Source organism: Notechis scutatus, chromosome 2 (genome assembly GCF_049901735.1).
Source record: "Notechis scutatus isolate UNSWTSFEM ecotype Mainland chromosome 2, rNotScu1.2, whole genome shotgun sequence".
Taxonomy (NCBI): Eukaryota; Metazoa; Chordata; class Lepidosauria; order Squamata; family Elapidae; genus Notechis; species Notechis scutatus.
Window position 1 is genome coordinate 9,492,176 of NC_142010.1, and position 25,326 is coordinate 9,517,501.

Below are 25,326 nucleotides of genomic sequence, written 5' to 3' on the forward strand. Positions count from 1 at the left end.
CCGTGGCAAGTCTCTGTGGCACAACAGCTTAACAAATCTGCCTGTTAACCAAAAGGATGATAGTTCAAGCCCACTCAGGGATGGCCTGCTTGATGAGATGATCCCTGGTTGAAGGTGATAGCCTGTTATTGCATTGGGTTCTTCATCTGAGGGTTTTGATTCCCACTGTCAATGCTTTTCTCACTAGGATTTAAATATCTGAATTAGTTTTACCTTTCAGAATGCAAGAGGGAGAATGATTCATCACCTTTCTTGAGAATTATATTGGCCACAGACAAGCACAGGGATTGTGTCTCTCTTATGAACAGTTAGTCCAATCAGGACCAGTCCATATTGGAAACTATCCTGAAACTCTTGTATTAAGGAATCCAATCTTTTTCTTTCTTGTAGTGTCACCTCCAAAGGCAGACTAATCTCAAGCCAGCAAGTCTTTATTTCTTTTGGCAAATTTCTAAAAGGTCCACGGGTTTGAGCTTTCTCTCCATTTTGGAACTTGTTTTCTTTTGATGTCTCCTTTCCATCAGGATCATTTCCTCAGGATTATTTTTATTATTGCCAGACGCTTCCAACCTTCTTAGCCGCCCAGGGGTATGAATTTGACAAAGGCAAATGTAATAAATACAAATCTTACATTTCCTAACCTGTCCATTTCCTCCCTGCATTTCTGCCATTCCCCCATATATCACATCACTTCAGGGCTGAGTTTGACAACAACCACAAGATACAAGTTGTCTTTCAAAGAGAAACTCCTATTTCTTGTCTTTTGACCACCCAGCCATATCTGACAGGATTTTGACTCATTTGTGAAGCCTCTTCAAATTTCTACAGACCCTTCAGAGAAGCTGCTCTTGAGGAAAGCGACTTTTGAGTCTCCACATAAATTTTCTCAAAGTTCACAGGTGGTTCTTAGATATTAAAACGAGGAAAATCTACAAACTGACAGCCTGCTGGAGATGCCACTTTCTTTATAGATAAGCAATCTTAGAGAGAACCTTTCCTTCTACTCCAATGCCCATTATCCCAGACCCACATGCAACAGGATATCCTCCACCCTCCCAGGGTCCTCTGGATTGCTCGCAGGATCCACCGGACAGCCGTTGGAAAAGCTGAACAGCTCCCCCTCCCCCCGTCCAATCACAGTGGGAACTGAGCACGCGCTCTGCCTCTGTCCCGAGCGCAAGAGAGACACGTGCTGCCAGGGGCAAAAGACTGGGAGGGCATTAACCCTTTCCATACCGCCTCCGATTCTGCTTCCCCTCGCTGTGATCCTTAGGCTGAGACTTTCCAGAGGCTGCAGGAAAACCTTTACCGGATGCAGAGATCCACACGTGACTCAGAGTTCAACGAGTGGCGGGCTTTTCTTTGGCGGTGGAAGCGTGCAAGAAGAGAACGAAAAGTTCATCAGGTTCGGAGTTGTGAGAAGAGGGTAGCCCGGGGTCCCAAGTTTTCCTGCGGTTCCTGTGCATGCAGGAGCCTTAGCAAAGCTAAGGACCCGCCGCATTGCCCCCCAAGGTGGGGGGTGGGAGGCGAGGATTGCCAGAAAGGAGAGAGCCATTTCCCCTTCATTTCTATGGGAAAACGTCTGCAGGGAAGAAGAGGGAGAGGTTGGCTTTGCAAAACAGAGATTTGTGCTTCCAAATCAGCCTTGACTTCTGGAAAATTTTCTCCAGATTTCTTGGTCCCGTTTCCAGAAGGGGTTTCCCTTACTTCCCCCTTAGGGCGAGAGAAACGAGTGATCGGAGTTCCCCCGGCTGGCTTTGTATGCAAGGCTGGATCTCCGTGTGCAACGAGTTTCGTGCAAGGTGCGCCAGGACTGGAACTCGGTTTCCTCCTTTCCCGCCTTTCCCCACTATCTCTTGGTGGCTCTGCCGGCAGGTAAATAAGGAAGATGTTGCAGGACGGAGGTGGGTTCGGGGATGAGGTTCATCATTAACACAATGTGTTCGATAAGGCCATCTTCAATTGGTCAAGTTTGAAAAAGACTGGATTAGGCTAAACTTTGGAAATAGGTTTCCAGGAGATTCCTGATTCAAAGCATAACGTTAAGGAATAGGTGGTATATTTATTCAGGTATTAGTTCTTTATGCATTGGATAACCATTTATTAATTCTGGTTTTTGGAGTTTCCCTCAGGGTTTGGGCCAGAGGTTTGATGGGGTTCTGCTGGCTAAAGTTTTACAAAAAATTCAAATGTTGATTGATTTAATTATCAAATTCATGTGTCTCAATTGCTGTCTGTGACCTCAGAAATATATGATTTGGATTCTGCAGAGATTGCAGGCAATACAAATCCAAAACATTTCTAAATTTATTTATCCAATATTTTGAATCCTTGACAGAAGCTGATCTAGAAGCGCTTTCAAGAATTTACTGCAGTAGTCAGTCTTCCTAAAAAGATAACTCCCCTTCTTTCAGTCATTAGTGGGTACACTAGAATTACTTATTTTGGATTTTTGGGGGGAGGAGAAGGATGCTCTGTATTCAAATGTGTTGCCTTATTGAATATCTATTTTTTCCATTTCAGATACATAAGCTGGAAATCATTCCTGGTTCCTTTGGAGACTGAAGTATACCGTGAGGAAAGGCTACCAAATGGCCTTAGATTTGGACAGACCTCTTGTGATTAGTAAGACCTGGGGAAATGCATGGATCCATTTTGGTGCTGGATTAGAGACCAGAGAGAAAATGAACAGACATCACTCAGCAGATGTGACAGCTGGAAAAGGCCGTCCAGCTGCTCAGCCTTCGAGCTGTGGGACAAATGGAGCAAGTCCTGGGCAAAAGAGGCAAGAAGAAGAAGCCAGTAGTTCAGAGGTACAATTCTTTCACTTCAGAAAAATACAGTTCCAGGAGGGGAGGGGTCCTCAAGATGTTTGTAGTCAGCTTCACCACCTTTGCCGTCAATGGCTGCAGCCAGAAAGATACACAAAGGCTCAGATGCTGGACCTGGTGCTCCTGGAGCAGTTCCTAGCTGTCCTTCTCCCAGAGATGGAGAATTGGGTGCGGGAGTATGGAATGGAGACCAGTTCCCAGGCTGTGTCCATAGCTGAAGGCTTCTTGCTGACCTAGGAGTCTGAGAAGATGCAAGAAAAGTTGCAAGTGTGTCACGCCCCCTCTGAATCCAAGAAGGAAAATGAACAGCTGACAGGGAGTGGGAGAGTGGCTCCTTTGGCTGTGGAGGAAACTGGGGAAACCTGGTCATCACAGTGAGAATGTAATTGTGGCAGTTAAAATGCATTTGTTAATTTGCCTCTGGTAGAATTTTCTGGGATTATGAACTCCTAAGACCTATTGTTTCATTCTTCCGAAGGATATATTTGGGGCAATACTTCTATTCTTACTTTCCAAATTCAGTGATGGGTTCTGCTAGTCTGAGAGTGCAGTATGATAATTCATTTCTATCTCTGTACTCGTCCCTTCTTTATTGTGCCGCATCATTTCTAGAAATCTTTGGAAGCTGTGACCGAGTATCCCAAGGAGAGGATAGATTCATTCAAACCTTCTCAAGACCTGCAGTTAAGGGAGAGCTTCCAGAAAGATCAAAGTCAAGATGTGATGCCAGGTAAGAGGCTTTTTCCATGTGATGTGAGGTTTGGATGTCCCGGCAATTCTTTTGGTTATCTTGAGTGGAATCTGCTTCTGGCTGTTTATTGATAACAATCTGCTTTCACCATTTCTTTTGGTCTCACAGATAATAGAAAGCTGTTCTCAATATTTTTAGAATCATCTCTTTGTGTTGGAGCTGAAAGAGTGGCTGCAACTCTGCCACAGGTAGGAGAAGAAATATTGGAAAGGCCCATGAAACTTGGATGGGTTTTATTTTGTTCTGGAGTTTAATGTATAATATTGCTATTTCTAAGCAAGGCAAATTTTAGAGCAGGTCATTATAAATTCACACTGAAATTAAGCTAACTTTTCCTTCTGGTAAACTTTCTTCACCCTCCTGCTTCAGGGTCAGATTTAGTTGACCGATGTTGTCTGAACCAGGGATGTTCTTTCGGTCTCCCAGGATCATTTTCACATACCATTACAGGATCTCCCAACATTTGCATGAAGGTGTGGAGTGGGGGGTAAGGATTGGCCCCTCATTGAATAAACTAAGCCATTGGCAAAGATATCAGATGGGTTTCCTATATGTCCTTCTCCTCACCCTAGGAAGAATACGAGCCATTGATAAGTAGTGGGTTTAAGACCCAACTATTAATTGACCAAGAAAACTATTTAAATTTCTAGGTTCTATCATATCACAAGACCTAAAATGGACACCTAACATCAAAAACATCATCAAAACACAACAAAGAATGTTTTTTCTGCACCAACTCAGCTCAGACTGCTCAAGGAGCTGCTGATACAGTTCTACAGAGGAATTAGTCTGTCATCTGCACCTATATAATTGTCTGTGGTTCTGCAATCCAACAAGACAGACACAGACTTCAGAGGGTAATTAGGACTGCAGAAAAAACAATTACTACCCACCTGCCTTCAATTGAGGACCTGTATACTGCACGAATCAAAAAAAGGGCTGTGAAAATAGTTACAGACCCGTCAAATCCTGGACATAAACTGTTTCAACTCTTACCTTCAAAACCACTCTTTAGAGCACTGCACACCAGAACAACTAGACACAAGAACAGTTTTTTTGCAAATGCCATCACTCTGCTAAACAATTCCCTCAACACTATCAAACTATTTACTAAGTCTGCATTACTATTAATCCTCACATCCTTCCTTTCACCCATCTCCTCCCACTTATGACTATTGTAACCTTGTTGCTTGTATCCTAACAATTTTTATTGACCATTTCCTAGTATGATTTGATTGCTTATTGTACTCTATGACTATTGTTAAGTATTGTATCTTATGATTCTTGACTCTTGATGAATGTATCTTTTCTTTTTTTAAAAAAAGTTTTCAGTTTTCCACATTTTAAAAATATCTCTTTTTAGTGAACAGTATGATTACAGGTTTCATATATACATACAAATATGACCATAGTTACATATTCAGTTTTTGTATTCAACTTCTTATCTTAACAATGCTTTTATACATTTTCTATTTTATTATTCCAAATGCTTACCTCTTATTTAATTCATCTATGTTATCTTTATAATTATTATACTTTGATACTTTTGTCACATTTGTATATTCCATCTTGAATTCTAATTAGATACACTCCTTCTAAGAAATAGTTTCCCCCCTGAATTACCAATTTAAGTGCGCCACCTCTAAGTACCGTATATACTCGAGTATAAGTCAACCCGAATATAAGCCGAGGCACCTAATTTTACCACAAAAAACTGGGAAAACTTATTGACTCGAGTATAAGCCGAGGGTGGGAAATGCAGCAGCTACTGGTAAATTTCAAAAATAAAAATAATTAATTTGGGAAACGATCTCACTATCATGAAAGGTTTAATTGATTCACTAACCCAAAAGAAGAAGACGATGATGACAGTGGGAGGCAGGAGTCACTCTCTCCCTTGCAAGAAAAAAGCAAGAGCCGTTCTTATGATCTCTCTCTCTCTCCCCGGAATAGTCAAGCCCTTTCCAGCAGGCGCGATCCGCCGCCGCCCCTTTGCACCTTGCAAATGCAAAACCCCTGGGATTTTGCATTTGCAAGGTGCAAAGGGGCGGCGGCAGATTGCGCGTGCTGGAAAGGGCTTGACTATTCCGGAGAGAGAGAGATCATAAGTGAATCAATTAATTTGGAAAACGATCTCACTATGAAAGTCAGTGTTCTCTGCCAGTGGGGAGTTTGGAAGAAAACGCCCGCGGCATATCCACGCGCGTGTAAGGGGAATCAGAAATCCCGCGTTAAGCCACGAAATCCCCAATCGCACAGCCCAGAATCGCCCTCCCCTCAGGGGCAGCAACGACGCCGGCATTTCCCGAAAAGCTCCACCGTGCAATGAAGCGCCCTGGCTCTGGCTCGCAGGCTCAGAAAACAACGCAAGCCGAGGTGCCTTCGGCTCCGCTTAGCTTTGTTTCCTCAGCCCCAGCTGCTTTCAGTCCACTCGGGAGAAGGAGGAGGAGGAGGTGGTGGCGGCGGCGGCGGCTTGCGTTTTCTGAGCCTGCGAGCCTAGAGCCTAGAGCTCAGAAAACAACGCGAGCCACCACCACCTCCTCCTCCTCCCGAGTGGACTGAAAGCAGCTGGGGCTGAGGAAACAAAGCCAAGCGGAGCTGAAGCCACCTCGGCTCGCGTTGTTTTCTGAGCCCGCGAGCCTAGAGCCAGGGCGCTTTCATTGCACGGCGGAGCTTCTTGTCTCGGGAAACACCGGGCGTCGTTGCTGCCCGGAGGGGAGAGCAAATCTGGGCTGCGCGATTGGGGGACTTCGTGGCTTTGGGTGGGAGCGAGGACGGATGGAGTGCGTGAAGTGGGGCTTGCCTGCCCTTGCTGGCTGCCTCTGCTTCCTTAGGGGCGGGGAAGGGGGCTCATCTGGACCAAGGGTGAGTCTCCCCCTCAGTTTCCCCAGAAGGATCTTCCGTTGCTTTTGCCTTCTCCCTACGTCTTCCCTCTGTTAAAATCCCCCCCCCACACACACACACTTATTTTCGGGAGGATAGATTTCGTGTCTGAGCATTCTTACATGATGGTGGGTCTTCCCCCCCCCCTAAAAACAGTTAAAAAAAGAAAAAACAATATATCCTCATGCAAGAACTTTTCTGCTTCCGATTACCCCCATGCTTACAAGTTGCAAAGGAAACACGGAAGCAGGGAAGCGGCTGCCCAGCTCCGGAGCTCCACACCATTTTTTTCAGAGGGGAATCTGACTCGAGTATAAGCCGAGGGGGGTTTTTTTCAGCACAAAAAATGGGCTGAAAAACTTGGCTTATACTCGAGTATATACGGTACTACATATTCATTAATTATCTCTCCTTTTAAATCCCATTAAACGGTTAACTTTTTATTACCTAAAACATTAAAATTAATAATCCCTTTAAAACTACATAGCATATATAAATCAGATTCTGCATGGTTTTTCCCATTTTAATTCTATAAGATTTGTTTACAATTTCAAAAAAGACATATTAATCTACTCATTTGATCCTGAACCCTAATGTTAATTCCATTTCAGCTCTCCTATATTATTTCATTTATTTCAGTATATTTAATACACATATTTCTTACAATTATTTCAATACATTTAATAAATATATTCCATTAGTTATTGCAGTTATCTCTATACATGAAAGAAAAGAGCTTGAATTCCAATATCAAAGAGTAACAGTTCTATTTCCCATCTTGTCAGTCTTTATGTCCCTATTTCATAACTTTAAAATTGTTTATGCTACCCCCCATCACCTTGCAGAATCCCCCTTTTAAATATTAATCAGCCATTATCTCTGTGTCTTTTAATTAAGCAGGTTTTTTTCATTTTTTTACAATTCCCATATTTATTTTCAAATCCTGTTTCTTATCCCTTCTTTCCCCTTCCATTTTCCCCTTTATTCTTTCTCTCCAGTTTTTATCCCTCTCTATTTACAGCTTCCTTCAACTTTCTGCTGATTCTTTTTACCTTTTTTAATTTTCCAGATATTCTCCTCTTTATTTAACTTCTTACATCTATACTTATTTCCCACTCTTGACCTCCTCCTTTCCAGAATTCTTTGTTCTTGGTGGTAATTAAAAATGGCCTCTTCTGTAGTCCGTTCCACCTCCTCTGTCTTTTGTCTTTGTACATATTCTGCAATTGTGTTTTCCATAAATTTTAAAGTAAAGCCTAATGATTCACCTCGCTCTTGTAATGTTTCTTTCATGTTTCTAAGTTCCATTTTTAATTCCAGAAGAGATATCGCCATTTTACACCTTTCTGGCTAACAATTTAATCCAAATAGTGTCTATAAGATTACTTTCCAACAGTCAGCTTTTGTTTTATTCCTCTCAGGTTTTAGTCCTCAGCTAATTCAATACCAGGTCCATGCCAGAATCAACAGTTAGTCCAAGGGCAGAATCTTCCTGTTTCTTTCTTTGTTTCAGTGTTTCAGTTTTTCAAAGTTCTTGTTTTATTATTTCAATTTTCCTTACAATTTTTAAGACTCTTTTAGAAAAAAAACACAAGTTAGATTTAACCATTAGATGGCACTCTTTGTTATAACAGATCTTCACCCCTTTTTTTTCAACTATTCAGAGCTTTTTAAACCACAGTTCCATAGTCTTCCAAGAAAAAAAATCAAATCCAATTGGTATTAAATTTCCTTGGACACTCTCTAGTTCAGCTTAATTAGTGCCTATATAGAATCAGATTATACTTATCCAAATTAATTAGATGTTTTCTTCTTCCAGCTTCTACCTTTCTTGGTTCAAAGCCCCGCTGCTGTCAAAAGCAATTAACACCTTTTTTTTTCTCCTTTCTCTTCGCTGCTTTAAATTCTTTATTAAAAATTTTTTTTAAATTAATCCTGGGGTACTTTCCATTTAATTATAGCATCCCTTTCCTCCTGCTGTCTGCTTCTTTCTCTCTCCTACACAATCTTATTCCAGCTTAATCTTCCCCTTCAGGGTGGCCATTTTAGACCACTGCTTCAGACGTCTTTGGGAGGGAGTAATTGCCAAGCCAGGGAGGGGATTTGCGGCTCCCCTCTACCCACCTGACGGTCGGCCCTTCCTCCGCCACCCCTATGAGACAGCTTCTGCCCCAAATCTAACTGATCAGGGCTCTCCGACAAAGAAGCACGGACCAAAGCCATGGACAATTGCGGTCAGTGGTCCGTCTTCGGGGAAGTTCAAAACCAGAAGCTTTCTTTTATGTACACTGAGAGAATATGCACCAAGACAAATTCCTTGTGTGTCCAATCACACTAGGCCAATAAAGAATTTTATTCTATTTAATTGGCTTCACATACCAAATCCTAACTTGATCAAATATGTTTCAGTTGTGCCGTCAGCCAGAAACTTGGAGATCTCATTTTGAATTCTGCAGAAAATGCCCATTTTGTTCAATGGATCTCTCTCTGAATTGGTGAAAGAAAACTGCCAAATTATTCCTGGGGTTGTCTGTTAATAGGAAAACTTGTCTCCTTGTTCAGGATGTTTTGTCCTTTGAGGAAGTGGCTGTGTATTTCTCCGAGGAGGAGTGGTCTCAGCTGAATGCTGACCAAAAAGCGCTGTATGGAGAAGTCATGCTAGAGATTTCCAGGAATTTGGCTTCTCTAGGTAAGAATCCCTATCATAAGGAAGACATGAAGAAGAGGGCTTAGATATTATATTATTTTTTTATTTATAACCTGCCTTTATTATTTTTTGTAAATAACTCAAAGCAGCAGACATACGAAATACTCCTTCCTCTTCCTATTTTCCCTACAACCAAACTCTCTGACATGGGCTGGGCTGAGAGAGACTGCCACAGGTAAGATCATCAGCCAGACCAGACATGTCAAACACAAGGCCCATGGGCGAAAACCAGCCTCCGATGGGCCCAATTCTGGTTAGCGGAGCCACCCTGGAGATGGCAAGGCATTGATCTCTGCCAACCCGGCCAGGTGCCCCTGTGGAGCACAAAGGATGTGATGAGTGTGCAGGGGCCATCCAGCAGCAGCCACAGCCCATTAATCCCTTAGCCGGCGCACTGTGGGGCTGCACAGCCCATGCAGCGCAGCTGAATGCTAGCACTGCAACTGCCAGGCCGGCCCTTGAAGCAGCAGGCAGACGCATGTGATCTGACCTGCAATGGCCCATGGGGCTTCTCTGGAGATGGTGAGGGACTGGTCCCCACTGTCCATGGCCAAGTCCCGCAGGGTGTCCCTTGTGCGCACAGGAGACGGCAAGTGCGGGGGGGGTGCGTAGGGATGTCTGGGTGCAGCCCCTGCCCCATTGCCCAGCGCACTCTGGGGCTGCTCAGCCCACACAACGCAAGTAATCCAACCACTGTGACTGCTGGGCTGGCCGTCCAACCAGCAGATGGAGGCAGAAGTGCAGGGGAGAGGCACACAATCTGGCCTAGTGGATGCACTGTATGGCCAACCCACCCACTCCATTCCTCCATCGGTCTTTGCTTACCCACGGCCACGATGGGACAGGTAGCCATGTATCGTCTTTGGTGGGCCAGATTACATGCCTCAGCTCCATGCCTCTGCCTCCGCCTGATGCTGGTGCCGCTGCCTGCAAGCCGTGGCAGGTGGGGGTGCTGCCACTTCCAGACCCTTATGGGCTTGGTCCCCTCAGTTCAATCCTGTCCTCCAGCTCTTGTGCATACGACCGGAATGCGAGTGACTTCAAGCTGGTCACACCCACCCACCCCTTCCCCAGAGAAACCACAATGCTGATGTGGCCCTTAGTGAAATAGAGTTTGACACATCTGATTTAATGGTAGATTTAATTGGAATAATATTTTGACCCCTAGGGAAGATGAGTGCAAAAAGAAAGAGCTATTCCGTCGAGTTCAAGAAAGGAATAGTGGAGGATTCTCTGGGCAAGAACCTTACGGATTTCTGCAAAGAGAAGAAGTTGGGTCTCCGAATGGTCCGAAAATGGCGAGCAGAGTACAATAACCTCAGTCAACAGATGGATGAAGGAAATGCTAAGAAGCGCAGGTGTGGATCAGGTCGGCAACCATTTTTTCCTGAACTGGAAGATATCATCTGCCAATGGATTGCTGACAGAAGAGCAAAGGGTTTAGTTGTGCACAGGGCTGATATTCAAGCATTTGCCCTTGCAATGGCACTACCGTTAGAAATACCCCCAAAGGAATTCAAAGCATCAAATCGTTGGCTGGATGGCTTCCTTCAGCGATATAAACTGTCTCTAAGAAAATAGACTGCACTGTTTAAACTGGAAGATGCTGATTATTAAACGACATTTGCATTCAAATTTTTGTTGATGGCATCCACTTTTCTAAATACCATGTTTACCCGAAAGTACGACCTACCGTGAAAATAAGCCTAGACTGATTTTTTTGGGATGGGCCTCATATAATCCCCACAATCCCCATAATCCCAACCCCAAAAACAAGCCGTAGTGAAGGGGGTGGACATGGCCAGCACACGAGGCAGCCCTTCCCTTCCCCAGTCACCTCAGAGGCTTGGCTCCTTAATTGCAGCCTGCGGATCAGGTGAGCTAGCGAGGGCTGGAAGCTGCCTCTCATTCTGGCACCTGGAAGTGCTTCTGGCACACTCTTGACAGCCCCAGCGCTGCCCGTGACACCAGGCAACCTCACAGCGGAGGGACCCTCGAGCAGGTGGCAACCATGATTTGCACTCCGCCTGGCCTGGAACTGAGGTCTATAGAAATCAGCTCCCCTCCCCCTGCCTCTTCCTGTCTGCGAGGCCTGCTGTACCTGCTGCTGTTGGCCTTGCACGGGGTCTTCGCCCTCCTGACAGCCCTGTCAATAGCCTGGCTATGCTGCTCCTGCCTGGCATGGAGCAACTTAGCCCAGATCCCATAGAGGCCTCCCACTGCAATGCTCTGCCACAGTTTCAGAGCAAACCTCTGCCTCCCCTGCTCAGGATTGCAAGGCCGTTAGAAATACCCCCAAAGGAATTCAAAGCATCAAATCGTTGGCTGGATGGCTTCCTTCAGAGATATAAACTGTCTCTAAGAAGATAGACAGCACTGTTTAAGATGGAAGATGCTGATTATTAAACGACATTTGCATTCAAATTTTTGTTGGTGGCATCAACTTTTCTAAATACCTTGTTTACCTGAAAATATGACCTATCCCCAAAATAAGCCTAGACTGAATTTTTTTAGGATGGGCCTAATATAATCCCTACCCCAAAAACAGGCCCTAGTGAAGGGGTTGGGCATGGCCAGCACATGAGGCAGCCCTTCCCTTCCTCAGTCACCTCATAGAGGCTTGGTCCCTTAATTGCAGCCTGCGGATCAGCTGAGCAGTAAGGGGTGGAAGCTGCCTCTCATTCTGTCTTGACGCCTGGAGATGTTTCTGGCACACTCTTGACAGCCCCAGCCCTGCCTGCAGTGCCAGGAAACCTCACAGCTGAGGGACCCTCTCTTCTGCAGCTCACCTTTTGACTCTGGAGTAGGTAGTGACCATGGTTTGCACTCTGCCAGGCCTGGAGCTCGGGTCTTGCTCAGGCTACTGCTACAAGGCAGAAAACTGGTGCATAGAAATCAGCTCCACTCCCCCACCTCTGCCCGTCTGCTAGGCGTGCTGTACCTGCTGCTGCTGGCCTTGCAGGGGGTCTTCGCCCTGCTGTCAGCAGCCTGGCTGGGCTACTCCTGCCTGGTGTGGGGCAACTTGGAGGCCTCCCACTGCAATGCTCTGCTGCAGCTTCTGAAGGCTTTGGAGGGAGCATGTCTGGGAGTTGAAATCCACAAGTCTTAAAATGGCCAAGAAGTTGCCCATACTGCTGCTGGCCTCTTCGCCATCCTAGCAGCACTGCTCAGCAGTGCTGTGGAACTGCTGCCTGGCTGGATTGAATTGTCCCAGATCGAAAACCACCTGAGTTCCCACAGGCTGCCAGGGCCCCTTTGAGAGTGGCAGCTGGTGGAGCTAATGCTGCCTAATCCGCATCGTCTGCTGCTGCCACCTTGGGACTGCTGAGTGCCAGCCTGCACACCTATTTGGTGCTGCAGATGCTGGGCTTACATCTACACTGAGCCCGATGCTCTTTGAACCCTGGCAGGTGTTGCGGTTCTCTTGCCATCTGTGAGGCAGGGTGGGACTGACCCTGGACATCTTGCTCCACCGATTGCAGGTTGGTGATGGAATACCCATCTGTTAAAGATATACCTTCTGTAGGTAAGAATCCCTATCTGGGGTCAGAAATATAGAGAAGACACGGGGGAGAGGGTTAGATATTATATTACTTTTTATTTATAACCTGTCTATTATTTTTTGAAAATAACTCAAGGCAGCAGACATACTAAATAGTTCTTTCTCTTCCTGTTTTCCCTACAACAAAACCCTCTGACACGGGCTTGGCTGAGAGAGACTTGCAAAAATAAGCCACGGGTAAGATCGTCAGCCAGACCCGACATGTCAAACACAATAGCAATTAGATTTTTATACCGCTTCACAGTGCTTTACAGCCCTGTCTAAGCGGTTTGCAGAGTCAGCATATTGCCTCCAACAGTCAGGGTGCTGAATTTTTCCCACCTTGGAAGGATGGAAGGCTGAGTCAACCTTGAGCCTGGTGAGATTCGAACTATCAAAAGTGCTGGCAATCAGCAGTCAGCAGAAGTAGCCTGCAGTACTGCACTAGTAACCACTGTGCCATCGCAAGGCCTGCAGGCCAGAACTGGTCTGCAGTAGGCCCAGTTCTGGTTGATGGAGCCACCCAGGAAATGGCACTGATCCCTGACAAGCTGGCAAGCCGCCCCCGGCACATACAAAGGATGCAACGAGTGCGCAGGGGGAGACAGTGTCCGGCAGCAGCCACAGCTGACCAATCCCTTGGCTGGTGCACTATGGGGCTACACAGCCCATGTAAATCCTAAAGCTGCAACATCCCCTTCAAGCAGCAGGTGAGGCAGAGGCATGGCGTGGGAGGCATATGATCCAGCCTGCGATAGCCCCATGTCTGGCCTACAGGGCTACTCCAGAGATGATGACCCATAGCCAAACCCTGAGGGGCGTCCCGTGGTGTGCACAGGAGGCAGGGAGTGCGAGGGGGGCAGCGGTCTGGCCTCAGCCCACAGCCCATTGGCCAGCGCACTCTGCTCAGCCTGTGCAGTGCAGGTGAGTCCAACCACCATCTGTCTTTGCTTACCTGTGGCCACAAGGGGGCAGGTAGCCACGTGGCGTGTTCAAATTGTGGAGTATTTCTTTCTGTGGCTACTCAGCCCGTGCAGTGCAGGTGAGTCCAAGCACTGCAATTGCTGGACTGGCCCTTCAAGCAGCAGGTGGAGGTAGAAGTGCAGGGGAGAGGCACACAATCCGGCCCACTGGACATGCTGCATGGCTGGCCACCCACTCCATCCCATCATCCCCTTGCTAACCTGTGGCCACAATTGGGCAGGTAACCACTTGTTCAGAGGGCCGGATCAATGCCTCACGTCCGTGCCTTTGCCTCTGCCTGATGCTGGTGCTGCCGCCTGCAAGGTGAGGTAGGTGGTGGAGCAGGGCTGCTGCCATGCCACAACCTTTGTGGACTTGACTCCTACAGTTCAAACTTGTCCTCCAGCTCTTGCACACATGCAGGATGAGCCTCCAGCTGGCCGCACCATCCATGACTGCCCCGGTAAATGGGAAATGCAGGGAGCCTCTGTTCCAAGAGGAAGCTGGGATTCCCCTCTCCACCTGGACCTCCACAGGCGACCTCGACAAGAGTGATTTTGAGTTGGCTACACTGCTGATGTGGTCCTCAATGAAATTGAGTTTGACACCCCTGATTTAATGGTAGATTTAAATGGAATAATATTTTGACCCTTAGGCAAGATGAGTGCAAAAAGAAAGAGCTATTCTGTCGAGTTCAAAAACGGAATCATGGAGGACTCTCAGGGAAGGCAAAAATCTTACAGCTTTCTGCAAAGAGAAGAGCAACCAGGATGATTAGGAGACTGGAGACTAAAACATATGAAGAACGGTTACAGGAACTGGGCTTGGCTAGTCTAGTAAAGAGAAGGACCAGGGGAGACATGATAGCAGTCTTCCAATATCTGAGGTGCTGCCACAGAGAAGGGGTAAAGCTATTTTCTAAAGAGCCCGTAGGCCAGACAAGGAATAATGGATGGAAACTGATCAAGGAGAGATTCAACCTGGAAATAAGGGGAAACTTTCTGACAGTGAGAACAATCAACCAATGGAACAGCTTGCCCTCGGAAGTTGTGGGGGCACCATCACTTGAGACTTTCAAGAAGAGATTGGACTGCCATTTGACAGAAATGGTGTAGGATCTCCCACTTGGGTGGGGGGTTGGACTAGATGACCTACAAGATCCCTTCCAACTCTGATTATCTGTTAAAACTTAGAGGTTGGATCTCTGAATGGTCTGAAAATGGCGAGCAGAGTACGATAATCTCAGTCAACAGGTAGACGAGGGAAATGCTAAGAAGCGCAGGTGTGGATCAGGTCGGCAACCATTTTTTCCTGAACTGGACTAATTACAAAATCCCAAAAAGAAAAGAAAAAGAAGACAAAAACAAAACCTATATCTCATGTGTGTTCACCTGGAGTTGCTCAGTCTCTGGGGTGGCCCCATGGGCCATATCTGGGCCCTTTGCGAGTCAGATCCACCCTGTGGGCCTTGAGAAGGGAGGTGGGGTTGGATTAAAAGAGATCCCTGCCAACTGTTATTCTGTTACAACAAAAAGGTGGTGTGAGGGGGCGAAGAGGAAGGGAGGAGAGAGAAGGGAAGATTATTCTCTGGTCAATTCAGCTATTTTGCCATGATCATGAGCCTTCCCAGGAATTTGACCTGCAGAATGATTGATGGTTTGGAAGTGAATGTTTTCCCTAGCTTGTGATGGAACATGGGCCATGGTTGTGAGAGCACCAAATCCTGACCACTAGACCACCAGGGAAGTACAAAGTGGCTTTCATCCCTCTCGCTTCTCATTTGTAGGGGTAAATGTCAAGGTTTTTTTTTTTTTTTTTTTTGAAGCTTGGGTTTCAGAAGAGTTTTTCTTGTATTATCATACAGGAAAAGAGAAACCTAGACATAAATTTACATCTCGAGACAGAATTTCAACAGCTTTGTTAGAGGTATAGGGATACCATGCAGGGTCCCCAATCCTGTGACCAGGGTTTAAATACCAGCTAGCGCATGCCTTCTTTCAACTTTTACTCTTCTGGGATGTGCAGACACATCACCAGACCAAGTTTTCATCCAAGATTTTGTTTATAGTGAGGGAAAAGGAGCCACACTACGTAAACCAAACGAACTCTGAGGGTATGAATCTCCACACTGAGGAAGGCTGATGCCAAACCCTGTGCTAAGTCTTTATGGTGTAAGGGGTTAGCACATCTGCCTGTTAATCAGCAGGATGGTGGTTCAAGCCCACCCAGGGATAGCCTGCTTGATGAGATGATCCCAGGTTGTGAAGGTGATGGTATTGGGGGCTGTTCATCTGAGGCTTTGATTCTCACACTGTCAATGCTTTTTTCACTAGGATTTAAATATCTGAATTAGTTTTACCCTTCAGAATGCAAAAGGGGGAGGAAGATTCAACACCTTTTTTGAAAATTGGATTGGCCGCAGACAAGCACAGGGATGGTATCTCTCTTATGGTTAATCCAATCAGCACAAGCCTATATTGAAAACTATCCTGAAAGAGCTGTATCTCATCACAATGCTTTTATTAAGCAATCCACTGCTGTCTTTATTGAGGCCTCATGCTAGACCTCAGTATTATTACTGTCTTAGTGTCCTCCAGCTGTCTTGTAAAGATTTTTGATTTTTTTAAAAGATTAAGTTTGATACTTAACTGCAATTGCTTATATGTTAGAGCCAGATGCACTGACCCCTTGCACCAACTCCAACCAAACAAGACACTAGAATATAAATGGAGGACAAATGCCACTCTTTACTAGCAGTGATGTTGTTGTCTGGTTTGGGCAATGAAATGTCTTCAAGAAAAGAACCAAACCTCTGAGAGCACCAAGGACCCCACAGAAGATAACATGAAGAAATGGAATGAAAAGAATGGGCTTTCTTCAAGAGTGGGAAGTTAACTCTGTTCTTTTTAAATTGTTTCTTAAACACTATTTTCCCTCTGTTCACATTTTTTCTTTTGCTGATTGTGGCTAAATCTTTTTCTTACAGTGCCATCTCCAAAGGCAGACTAATCTCAAACCAGCCAAGTCTTCAGTTCTTTTGGCTATAAAAAGTACTTTCTTTTTAACTAAAGGTCTTAAGCTTAGTATTCATATTTCCTGCAGCATTTTCCTCCTCAGCACCTAAATAAAACTTGCTTTTTTCTTCAAGGTATGAGAGCTTTATATTTAGTTTTCAATATTTGCCTTCCTTTATTTTGTAATTCTATTTTTTCTCCAGTCACATGTAGCATTTTATTCTCCCACTGTTCATTTCTCCATCATGCCTTCTTTTGAGGTAAAATTTCTAAAAGGCCCACAGGTTTGAGCTTTCTCTCCATTTTGGAACTTTTTTTCTTTTGATAGCTCCTTTCCATCAGGATAATTTCCTCAGGATTATTTTATTATTGCCAGTTACCTCTTGATGTTTGTTTCCAACCCTTCTTAGCCACCAGAGATATGGATTTGACAAAAGCAGCTGTAATAAAAGACGTTATTAAAGAAAAATAAATACAAGCCTTAATTTTCCTAACCTGTTCATTTCCTCCCTGCATTTCTGCCATTCCCCCATATATCACATCACTTCAGGGCTGAGTTTGTCAACAACCACAAGACACAAGTTGTGTTTCAAACAGAAGATCTGACAGGATTTTTACTCATTTTTGAAGCCTCTTTAAATTTCTTCAGACCCTTCAGAGTAGCTGTTCTTGAGGAAAGCGACTTTTCTCCACAGTCTCCACAGAGATTTTTCTCAATATTTACAAGATGATTCTTAGGCACTTAAGAGAGGAAAATCCAGAAACAGCCATCTCCTTTTTAGAGAGGTAATGTAAGAGGGACACTTTCATTCTACTCCAATGCCTATGATCCCAGGCCCGCATGAATATATCCTCAGCCCTTCAAGGTTCCTCAGGATTGCTCGCAGGATCCACTTGACAGCCGTTGGGAAAGCTGAGCGACCCGCCCCCCTCCTCCGTCCAATGACAATGGGAACTGAGCATGCGCTCTGTCCAGAGAGACACGTGCTGCCCGGGGCAAGACTTTCCTTACCGCGTCCGACTCAGTTTCCCCTCGCTTAGGCTGAGCCTTTCCAGAAGGCTGCGGGGAAATTTTACCGGATGTGTGACTCGTTCAACAAGTGGCGGGCTTTTCTTTGGCGGTGGAAGCGTGCAAGAAGAGAAGGAAAAGTTCATTAGGTTCGGAGTTGTGAGAAGAGGGTAGCCCGGGGTCCCAAGTTTTCCTCCGGTTCCTGTGCACGCACGAGCCTTAGCAAAGCTTAAGGACCCGCTGCATTGCCCCCCAAGGTGGGGGTGGGAAGCGAGGATTGCCAGAAAGGAGAGAGCCATTTCCCCTCCATTTCCATGGGAAAACCTCTGCAGGGAAGAAGAGGGAGTGGTTGGTTTTGCAAAACACAGAGTTGTGCTTCCAAATCAGCCTGGACAATTTCCTGCAAATTTCCTGGTCCTGTTTCCAGAAGGGGTTTCCCTCGCCTCCCCCTTCTTAGGCCGAGAGAAGCTAACAGTTCCGTGTGTAAAGAGTTGCGTGCAAGGCGTGAGGGGACTGGAATTCGGTTTCCTCCTTTCCCGCCTTTCCCCACTATCTCTTTGGGTGGCTCTGCCGGCAGACAAATAAGGAACCTGTTGGAAAAAACGGCAGTGGTGGATGGTGTTTGTTAAGTCTGGCTTCTGGATTTGATTCAGAAGTTTGGGCCAGGAGGTTAATGGGGTTCTGTTGCCTCGGTTGTTTTTTTTTACTAGAAATTGAAGTGCTGTTTGATCTCCTTATTAAATCGATTTAGATAGGCTGATGTGAATTTTTGTGACAGGAGACGTTTATAATTTGGATTGTGCAAAGGGTAGTTCTTTATAGGCAGCAGTAGGAATGATTTGAAGAAATAGTTAGGAAATAGAAATCCAAAACATATTGTAAATATATTATCCTGTATATTGATTCCTTGATAGAAGTTGAGCCAGAAGAGTGCTACCAAATTTTCCCCAAACGCAGATAAGTCAGGCTATTAAGATTTCCCCACTTTCGTAGGGTTCATAAGAATTTCTTAGTTTATTGATTTGTTTGCTTAAGAATGTTTGTTTAAACACTATGTTTTCCATTTCAAATCTGAAGCTGGAAATCTTTCCTGGTTCCTCTGGAGACCGAAGTATCTTGTGAGGGAAGAGGGCTGAATGGCCTTAGGAGACTTAGCCAGATCTCTTGTGTTTAGTCAGACCTGGGGAGATGCATGGTTCCATTTTGGTGCTGGATTAGAGACCAGAGAGAAGACTAAGGGACAACGCCCAGCAGATGCAGGAGCTGGAAAAGGCCCTCCAGCTGCTCAGCCTTGGAGCTGTGGGAAGAATGGAACAAGTCCTGGGCAAAAGAGTCAAGAAGAAGAAGAAGCCAGTAATTCAGAGGTGCAATGCTGTGACTTCAGAAAAGTGCAGTTCCAAGAGGGGAGGAGTCCCCGAGATGTTTGCAGTCAGCTTCACCACCTTTGCCATCAATGGCTGCAGCCAGAAAGACACACCAAGGCTCAGATGCTGGACCTGGTGCTCCTGGAGCAGTTCCTAGCTGTCCTTCCCCCAGAGATGGAGAAATGGGTGCGGGAGTGTGGAGCGGAGACCAGTTCCCAGGCGGTGGCCCTGGCCGAAGGCTTCTTGCTAACCCAGAAGTCTGAGAAGATGCAAGAGTTGCAGGTGTGATATGTAATCATGGCAAGTTCTAAATGCATTTGTCAATGTCTCTCTGGTATAATTTTCTGGGATTATGAACTCTTAAGACCTATTGTACTCTCAAAGGATGTATTTGGGGCAATACCTCTATTCTTGCTTTCCAAATTCAGTGATGGACATTGGGGTCTGCTAGATTGAGAGTGCGGTATGGTAATTCATTTCCATCTCTGTACTCTTCCTTTCTTTATTGTGCCGCATCATTTCTAGAAATCTTTGGAAGCTGTGACCGAGTATCCCAAGGAGAGGATAGATTCATTCAAACCTTCCCAAGACCTGCAGTTAAGGGAGAGCTTCCAGAAAGATCAAAGTCAAGATGTGATGCCAGGTAAGAGAGGCTTTTTCCATGTGATGTGAGGTTTGGATGTCCCGCCAATTCTTTTGGTTATCTTGAGTGGAATCTGCTTCTGGCTGTTTATTGATAACAATCTGCTTTCACCATTTCTTTTGGTCTCACAGATAATAGAAAGCTGTCCTCAATATTTTTAGAATCATCTCTTTGTGTTGGAGCTGAAAGAGTGGCTGCAACTCTGCCACAGGTAGGAGAAGAAATATTGGAAAGGCCCATGAAACTTGGATGGGTTTTATTTTGTTCTGGAGTTTAATGTATAATATTGCTATTTCTAAGCAAGGCAAATTTTAGAGCAGGTCATTATAAATTCACACTGAAATTAAGCTAACTTTTCCTTCTGGTAAACTTTCTTCACCCTCCTGCTTCAGGGTCAGATTTAGTTGACCGATGTTGTCTTGACCAGAGATGTTCTTTCAGTCTCCAAGGGTCATTCTCACATACCATTGCAGGCTCTCCCAACATTTGCATGAAGGTGTGGAGTGGGGGTAAGGGTTGGCCCCTCAGTGAATACACTAAACCATTGGCAAGGATATCAGATGGGTTTCCTATATGTCCTTCTCCCCACCCCAGAAAGAATTGGAGCCATTGATAAGTAGTGGGTTTAAGACCCAACTATTAATTGACCAAGAAAACTATTTTAGTTGGCTTCACATTCCAAATCCTTCTAACTTGATTAAATATGATTCAGTCGTGCCGTCAGCCAGAAACTTGGAGATCTCATTTTGAATTCTGCAGAAGATGCCCATTTTGTTCACTGGATCTCTCTCTTTGAATTGGTGAAAGAAAACTGCCAAATTATTCCTGGGGTTGTTTGTTAATAGGAAAACCTGTCTCCCTGTTCAAGATGTTTTGTCCTTTAAGGAAGTGGCTGTGTATTTCTCCGAGGAGGAGTGGTTGCAGCTGGATGCTGACCAAAAAGCGCTGTATGGAGAAGTCATGCTAGAGATTTCCAGGAATTTGGCTTCTCTAGGTAAGAATCTCTATTGTAGAGAAGACACGGGGGAGGGGGTTTAGATATTATATTACTTTTTATTCATAACTTACCTTTATTATTTTTTGTAAATAACTCAAAGCATCAGACATACAAAATACTCCTTCCTCTTCCTATTTTCCCTACAACAAAACCCTCTGACATAGGCTGAGCTGAGAGAGACTGCCTCAGGTAAGATCATCAGCCAGACCAGACATGTCAAACACAAGGCCCATGGGCGAAAACCAGCCTCCGATGGGCCCAGTTCTGGTTAGCAGAGCCACCCCGGAGATTGCGAGGCACTGATCCCTGCTAACATGGCCAGGTGCCCCTGGGACACACAAAGGATGGAATGAGTGTATGGGGACCAACGGTGTCCAGCAGCCGCCACAGCCCACCAATTCCTTGGCTGGCGCACTGTGGGGCTACACAGCCCATGCAGCGCAGGTGAATACTAGTGCTGAAACCACCAGGTTGGCCCTCGAAACAGCAGGCAGAGGTACGTGATCTGGCCCGCGATGGACCCATGTCTGGCCTACGGGCCTTCACCGGAGATGGTGAGGGACTGATCCTCACTGTTCATGGCCAAGCCCTGTAGGGTGCCCCTTGTGGGCACAGGAGGCAGCAAGCGTGTGGGGCAGGGGTGTCTGGGTGCAGCCCGTCGCCCCATTGGCCAGTGCACTCTGGGGCTGCTCAGCCCATGCAGCACAAATGAGTCCAACTGCTGCAACAGCTGGGCTGGCCCTCCAACCAGCAGATGGAGGCAGAATTGCGGGGGAGAGGTAGCCATGTGACGTCTTCAGCGGGCCAGATCACATGCCTCACCTCCGTGCCTCTGCCTGCGCTTGATGCAAGCTGAGGCAGGTGGTAGGTAGGGGTGCTGCCACTCCCAGACCCTTACGGGCTTGGTCCCCTCAGTTCAATCCTGTCCTCCAGCTCTTGTGCATACGACCGGAATGCGAGTGACTTCAAGCTGGTCACACCCACCCACCTCTTCCCCAGCGAAACCACAATGCTGATGTGGCCCTTAGTGAAATAGAGTTTGACACATCTGATTTAATGGTAGATTTAATTGGAATAATATTTTGACCCCTAGGGAAGATGAGTGCAAAAAGAAAGAGCTATTCCGTCGAGTTCAAGAAAGGAATAGTGGAGGATTCTCTGGGCAGGAATCTTACGGTTTTCTGCAAAGAGAAAAAGTTGGATCTCCGAATGGTCCGAAAATGGCGAGCAGAGTACAATAACCTCAGTCATCAGATGGATGAAGGAAATGCTAAGAAGCGCAGATGTGGATCAGGTCGGCAACCATTTTTTCCTGAACTGGAAGATATCATCTGCCAATGGATTGCTGACAGAAGAGCAAAGGGTTTAGTTGTGCACAGGGCTGATATTCAAGCATTTGCCCTTGCAATGGCACTACCGTTAGAAATACCCCCAAAGGAATTCAAAGCATCAAATCGTTGGCTGGATGGCTTCCTTCAGCGATATAAACTGTCTCTAAGAAAATAGACTGCACTGTTTAAACTGGAAGATGCTGATTATTAAACGACATTTGCATTCAAATTTTTGTTGATGGCATCCACTTTTCTAAATACCATGTTTACCCGAAAGTACGACCTACCGTGAAAATAAGCCTAGACTGATTTTTTTGGGATGGGCCTCATATAATCCCCACAATCCCCATAATCCCAACCCCAAAAACAAGCCGTAGTGAAGGGGGTGGACATGGCCAGCACACGAGGCAGCCCTTCCCTTCCCCAGTCACCTCAGAGGCTTGGCTCCTTAATTGCAGCCTGCGGATCAGGTGAGCTAGCGAGGGCTGGAAGCTGCCTCTCATTCTGGCACCTGGAAGTGCTTCTGGCACACTCTTGACAGCCCCAGCGCTGCCCGTGACACCAGGCAACCTCACAGCGGAGGGACCCTCGAGCAGGTGGCAACCATGATTTGCACTCCGCCTGGCCTGGAACTGAGGTCTATAGAAATCAGTTCCCCTCCCCCTGCCTCTTCCTGTCTGCGAGGCCTGCTGTACCTGCTGCTGTTGGCCTTGCACGGGGTCTTCGCCCTCCTTACAGCCCTGTCAATAGCCTGGCTATGCTGCTCCTGCCTGGCATGGAGCAACTTAGCCCAGATCCCATAGAGGCCTCCCACTGCAATGCTCTGCCACAGTTTCAGAGCAAACCTCTGCCTCCCCTGCTCAGGATTGCAAGGCTGAAGGCTTTAAAGGAGCATTTTTGCGATGTGCGTTTGTGCAAGGCTCCCCAAGGATAGGATGATTGGCAGGGAAATGGGGTGGGGAGATTTTTCTGCTGATCGGAGCAAGCAAAGCCTCCAGCCTTGCAATCCTGTGCAGGAGTGTGATCAAACTTCCAACTCCATTGGACCCAGTGGGCACAAGCTACTCCAAGCCAAAAAGGGAAAGGAGCTGATGGGGGGCTGTGGGGAGTTCTGGGAGTTGAAACCCACAAGTTTTATAATGGCCAAGCGGCTGTCCATGCTGCTGCTGGCCTCTTCGCCATCCTAGCAGGACTGTTCTCAGCAGTGCTGCGGAACTGCTTCTGCCTGGCTTGATGGAATCATCCCAGATCGAAAACCATCTGAGTGCTGCCAGGCTGCCAGGGCCTGTTCGTGAGCAGCAGCCAGTGGAGCCATTATGCCTAAGCGTCCTCCGCTGCCTTTGGACTGCTGAGCGCCAGCCTGCACGCCTATTTGGTGCTACAGACACTGGGCTTACATCTACGCTGAGCCCAATGTTCTTTGAACCCTGGCAGGCGCTGCAGCTTTCTTGCTATCTGCATGAGGCTGCCCCTGGCCGGCTTGCTCCACCGACTGCAGGTCAGTGCTGGAATAACCTATCTGTTAAAGAGATGAAAGGGCTGGAATGTAGCCATTCATGCAGTCCTGTTTGCTCTTGTCCTATCTACAAAAAGGCATGTTCCTTTGTAGCCAGTGAACTGTATGAAATCTTGCTATGATCTCTACCAATTGAGATAAGGTAAGCATCCGGAGCATAATAAATTGGCAGCCCATAATTTTTACAACTTAGCCATCTCACTGAAGAAAGGGCACTGGTATATACATCCTTCTGGTTAAGAACATGTTATACTAACCTTTTTAGGTCGCCCCCAGGCTGACAATTCACAGCTTCTGCTAGCTAAAGGTTTCCTTTATCCAGAAGAGGGGTGAGGTGGGAGTTGGTGAAGTTAGAACTTCTAGAGTGATGTATCAGAGCCATCCTCTCTTAGAAATATTCAGCCTTTTGCTTTGGATACCCTCCTCCAAAAAGACTTTTATTACTACAAGTAAGAATGATGGAAATGCAAGGGCAGTGGGGGTGAGCAGTTACAAGAGAGGAAACCTTGGGTCATACTTTCCCAAGTAACTGAAGATTTGATAAGCTCAGCAAGATGAGAAAAGGAATGGCTGTTTAAAAACCTTATTGTGATGGCCTGGTTGGGGCTGGTAGCAATCTATTGTCTCCAGCAGAGGGGTGTGGGACCAGGGTGGACTCTGGCCCTCTCTTGCTGACCCTCTCAGGCTGCCCGGGGTCTTGGACACCCGGCCCTTGAGCTCCTGGGGTGCTGAGATCCTGGGACCTGGCCCTGCTTCCCACCTGGCTGTGCTTGTCTCCTTGAGGCTGCTGCTGCTGTGCTTGCCCTCCTTGCCTGGGCGGGTGTGTGTGTGTGTGAGAAGTGGCGGGGCTCCTGCTGGAGGGGGCTGCTGCTGGTGCTGCCACTGGGAAGCAAGACGAGGTGGGTGCCAGGTCTGTTTTTGCTTGCCCAGAGCCGCCGCAGCTGGGATGGGACAGGTGGCTGCCCAGTGCATCCGGTAGGCCAGATTGTATGCCTGCCCCCCTGCACCTCTGCCTCCACCTGCTGCTTGAAGGAGCAGCCAGGAGTTCATGACACTCGGACTAGTGGTGGGATTCAAATAATTTAACAACCGGTTCTCTGCCCTAATGACCAGCTGGGTAGGCATGGCTGGATGGTCATGAAGGGGCACTTCACCTCGCCTTGTGTCTCCTGACCGTGGGGATGCTGTGACGGTCGTGTGAAAAATGGTCATAAGTCACTTTTTTTAGTGCTTTATAACTTTGAATGAACCACTAAATGAACTGTTATAAGTCAAGGATTACCTGTACAAAAATAAAAAAGGTTCTTTGCTTGAAAAAGCTGCCCTAAATACCAATCATTAGATTAGAAATACTTGCAAGCTGGAGTTACAAATCAGGCTAGGTGCGAGAGCACCTTGAGGAATTAAAATAGTTAAAATGCAGTGATAACTATCAAGCAGCCAACTCTTGCTCATAAAGTGAAATCCTTCAGCAGAGAGGTCATTTAAGCTCTCCAGAAAAAGCACACCCAGGAAAAGCAATCCGTAGATCCATTTGCACCACTTAAAGATACCAGCTGGTCTCACTCACCTCACAAGATATCCTAAGGAAATCATCCAGATTTAATGAAAGATCACGTCCCCAGAAAGGCAGTAAAAAATCAGTGCCAAGCTTGCATCCTGCCTCTTGGAAGTACACCCCAAAAGGACAGTGCCAGGAACTACTAAAGCAGTGAAGGAAGACCTCCTCCCCAGATAGAAAAGGAAACCATGAGGCAGGAAAAAATTCAAACACAA

General features: G+C 46.3%; 1 protein-coding gene across 2 annotated transcripts; it reads left to right on the top strand.

The window, feature by feature from the left end:
* Positions 1-22,261, top strand: LOC113429372 (uncharacterized). 2 transcript variants are annotated; one of them, XM_087953380.1, is made up of 6 exons: positions 17,661-19,345; positions 19,589-19,706; positions 19,838-19,917; position 20,099; positions 20,575-20,700; positions 21,797-22,261. In XM_087953380.1, the coding sequence occupies exons 1-6, from the start codon at positions 18,836-18,838 to the stop codon at positions 22,207-22,209; spliced, it is 1,248 nt and encodes a 415-aa protein (XP_087809506.1). In that variant the 5' UTR covers positions 17,661-18,835; the 3' UTR covers positions 22,210-22,261. The 2 variants fall into 2 exon arrangements, 1 of the variants encoding a protein (XP_087809506.1); XR_015747099.1 differs by lacking the exons at positions 17,661-19,345; positions 19,838-19,917; position 20,099; positions 20,575-20,700; positions 21,797-22,261 and adding exons at positions 1-1,405; positions 2,524-2,813 and having other exon boundaries at positions 19,589-19,671.
* The last annotated feature ends 3,065 nt before the right edge of the window (positions 22,262-25,326 follow it).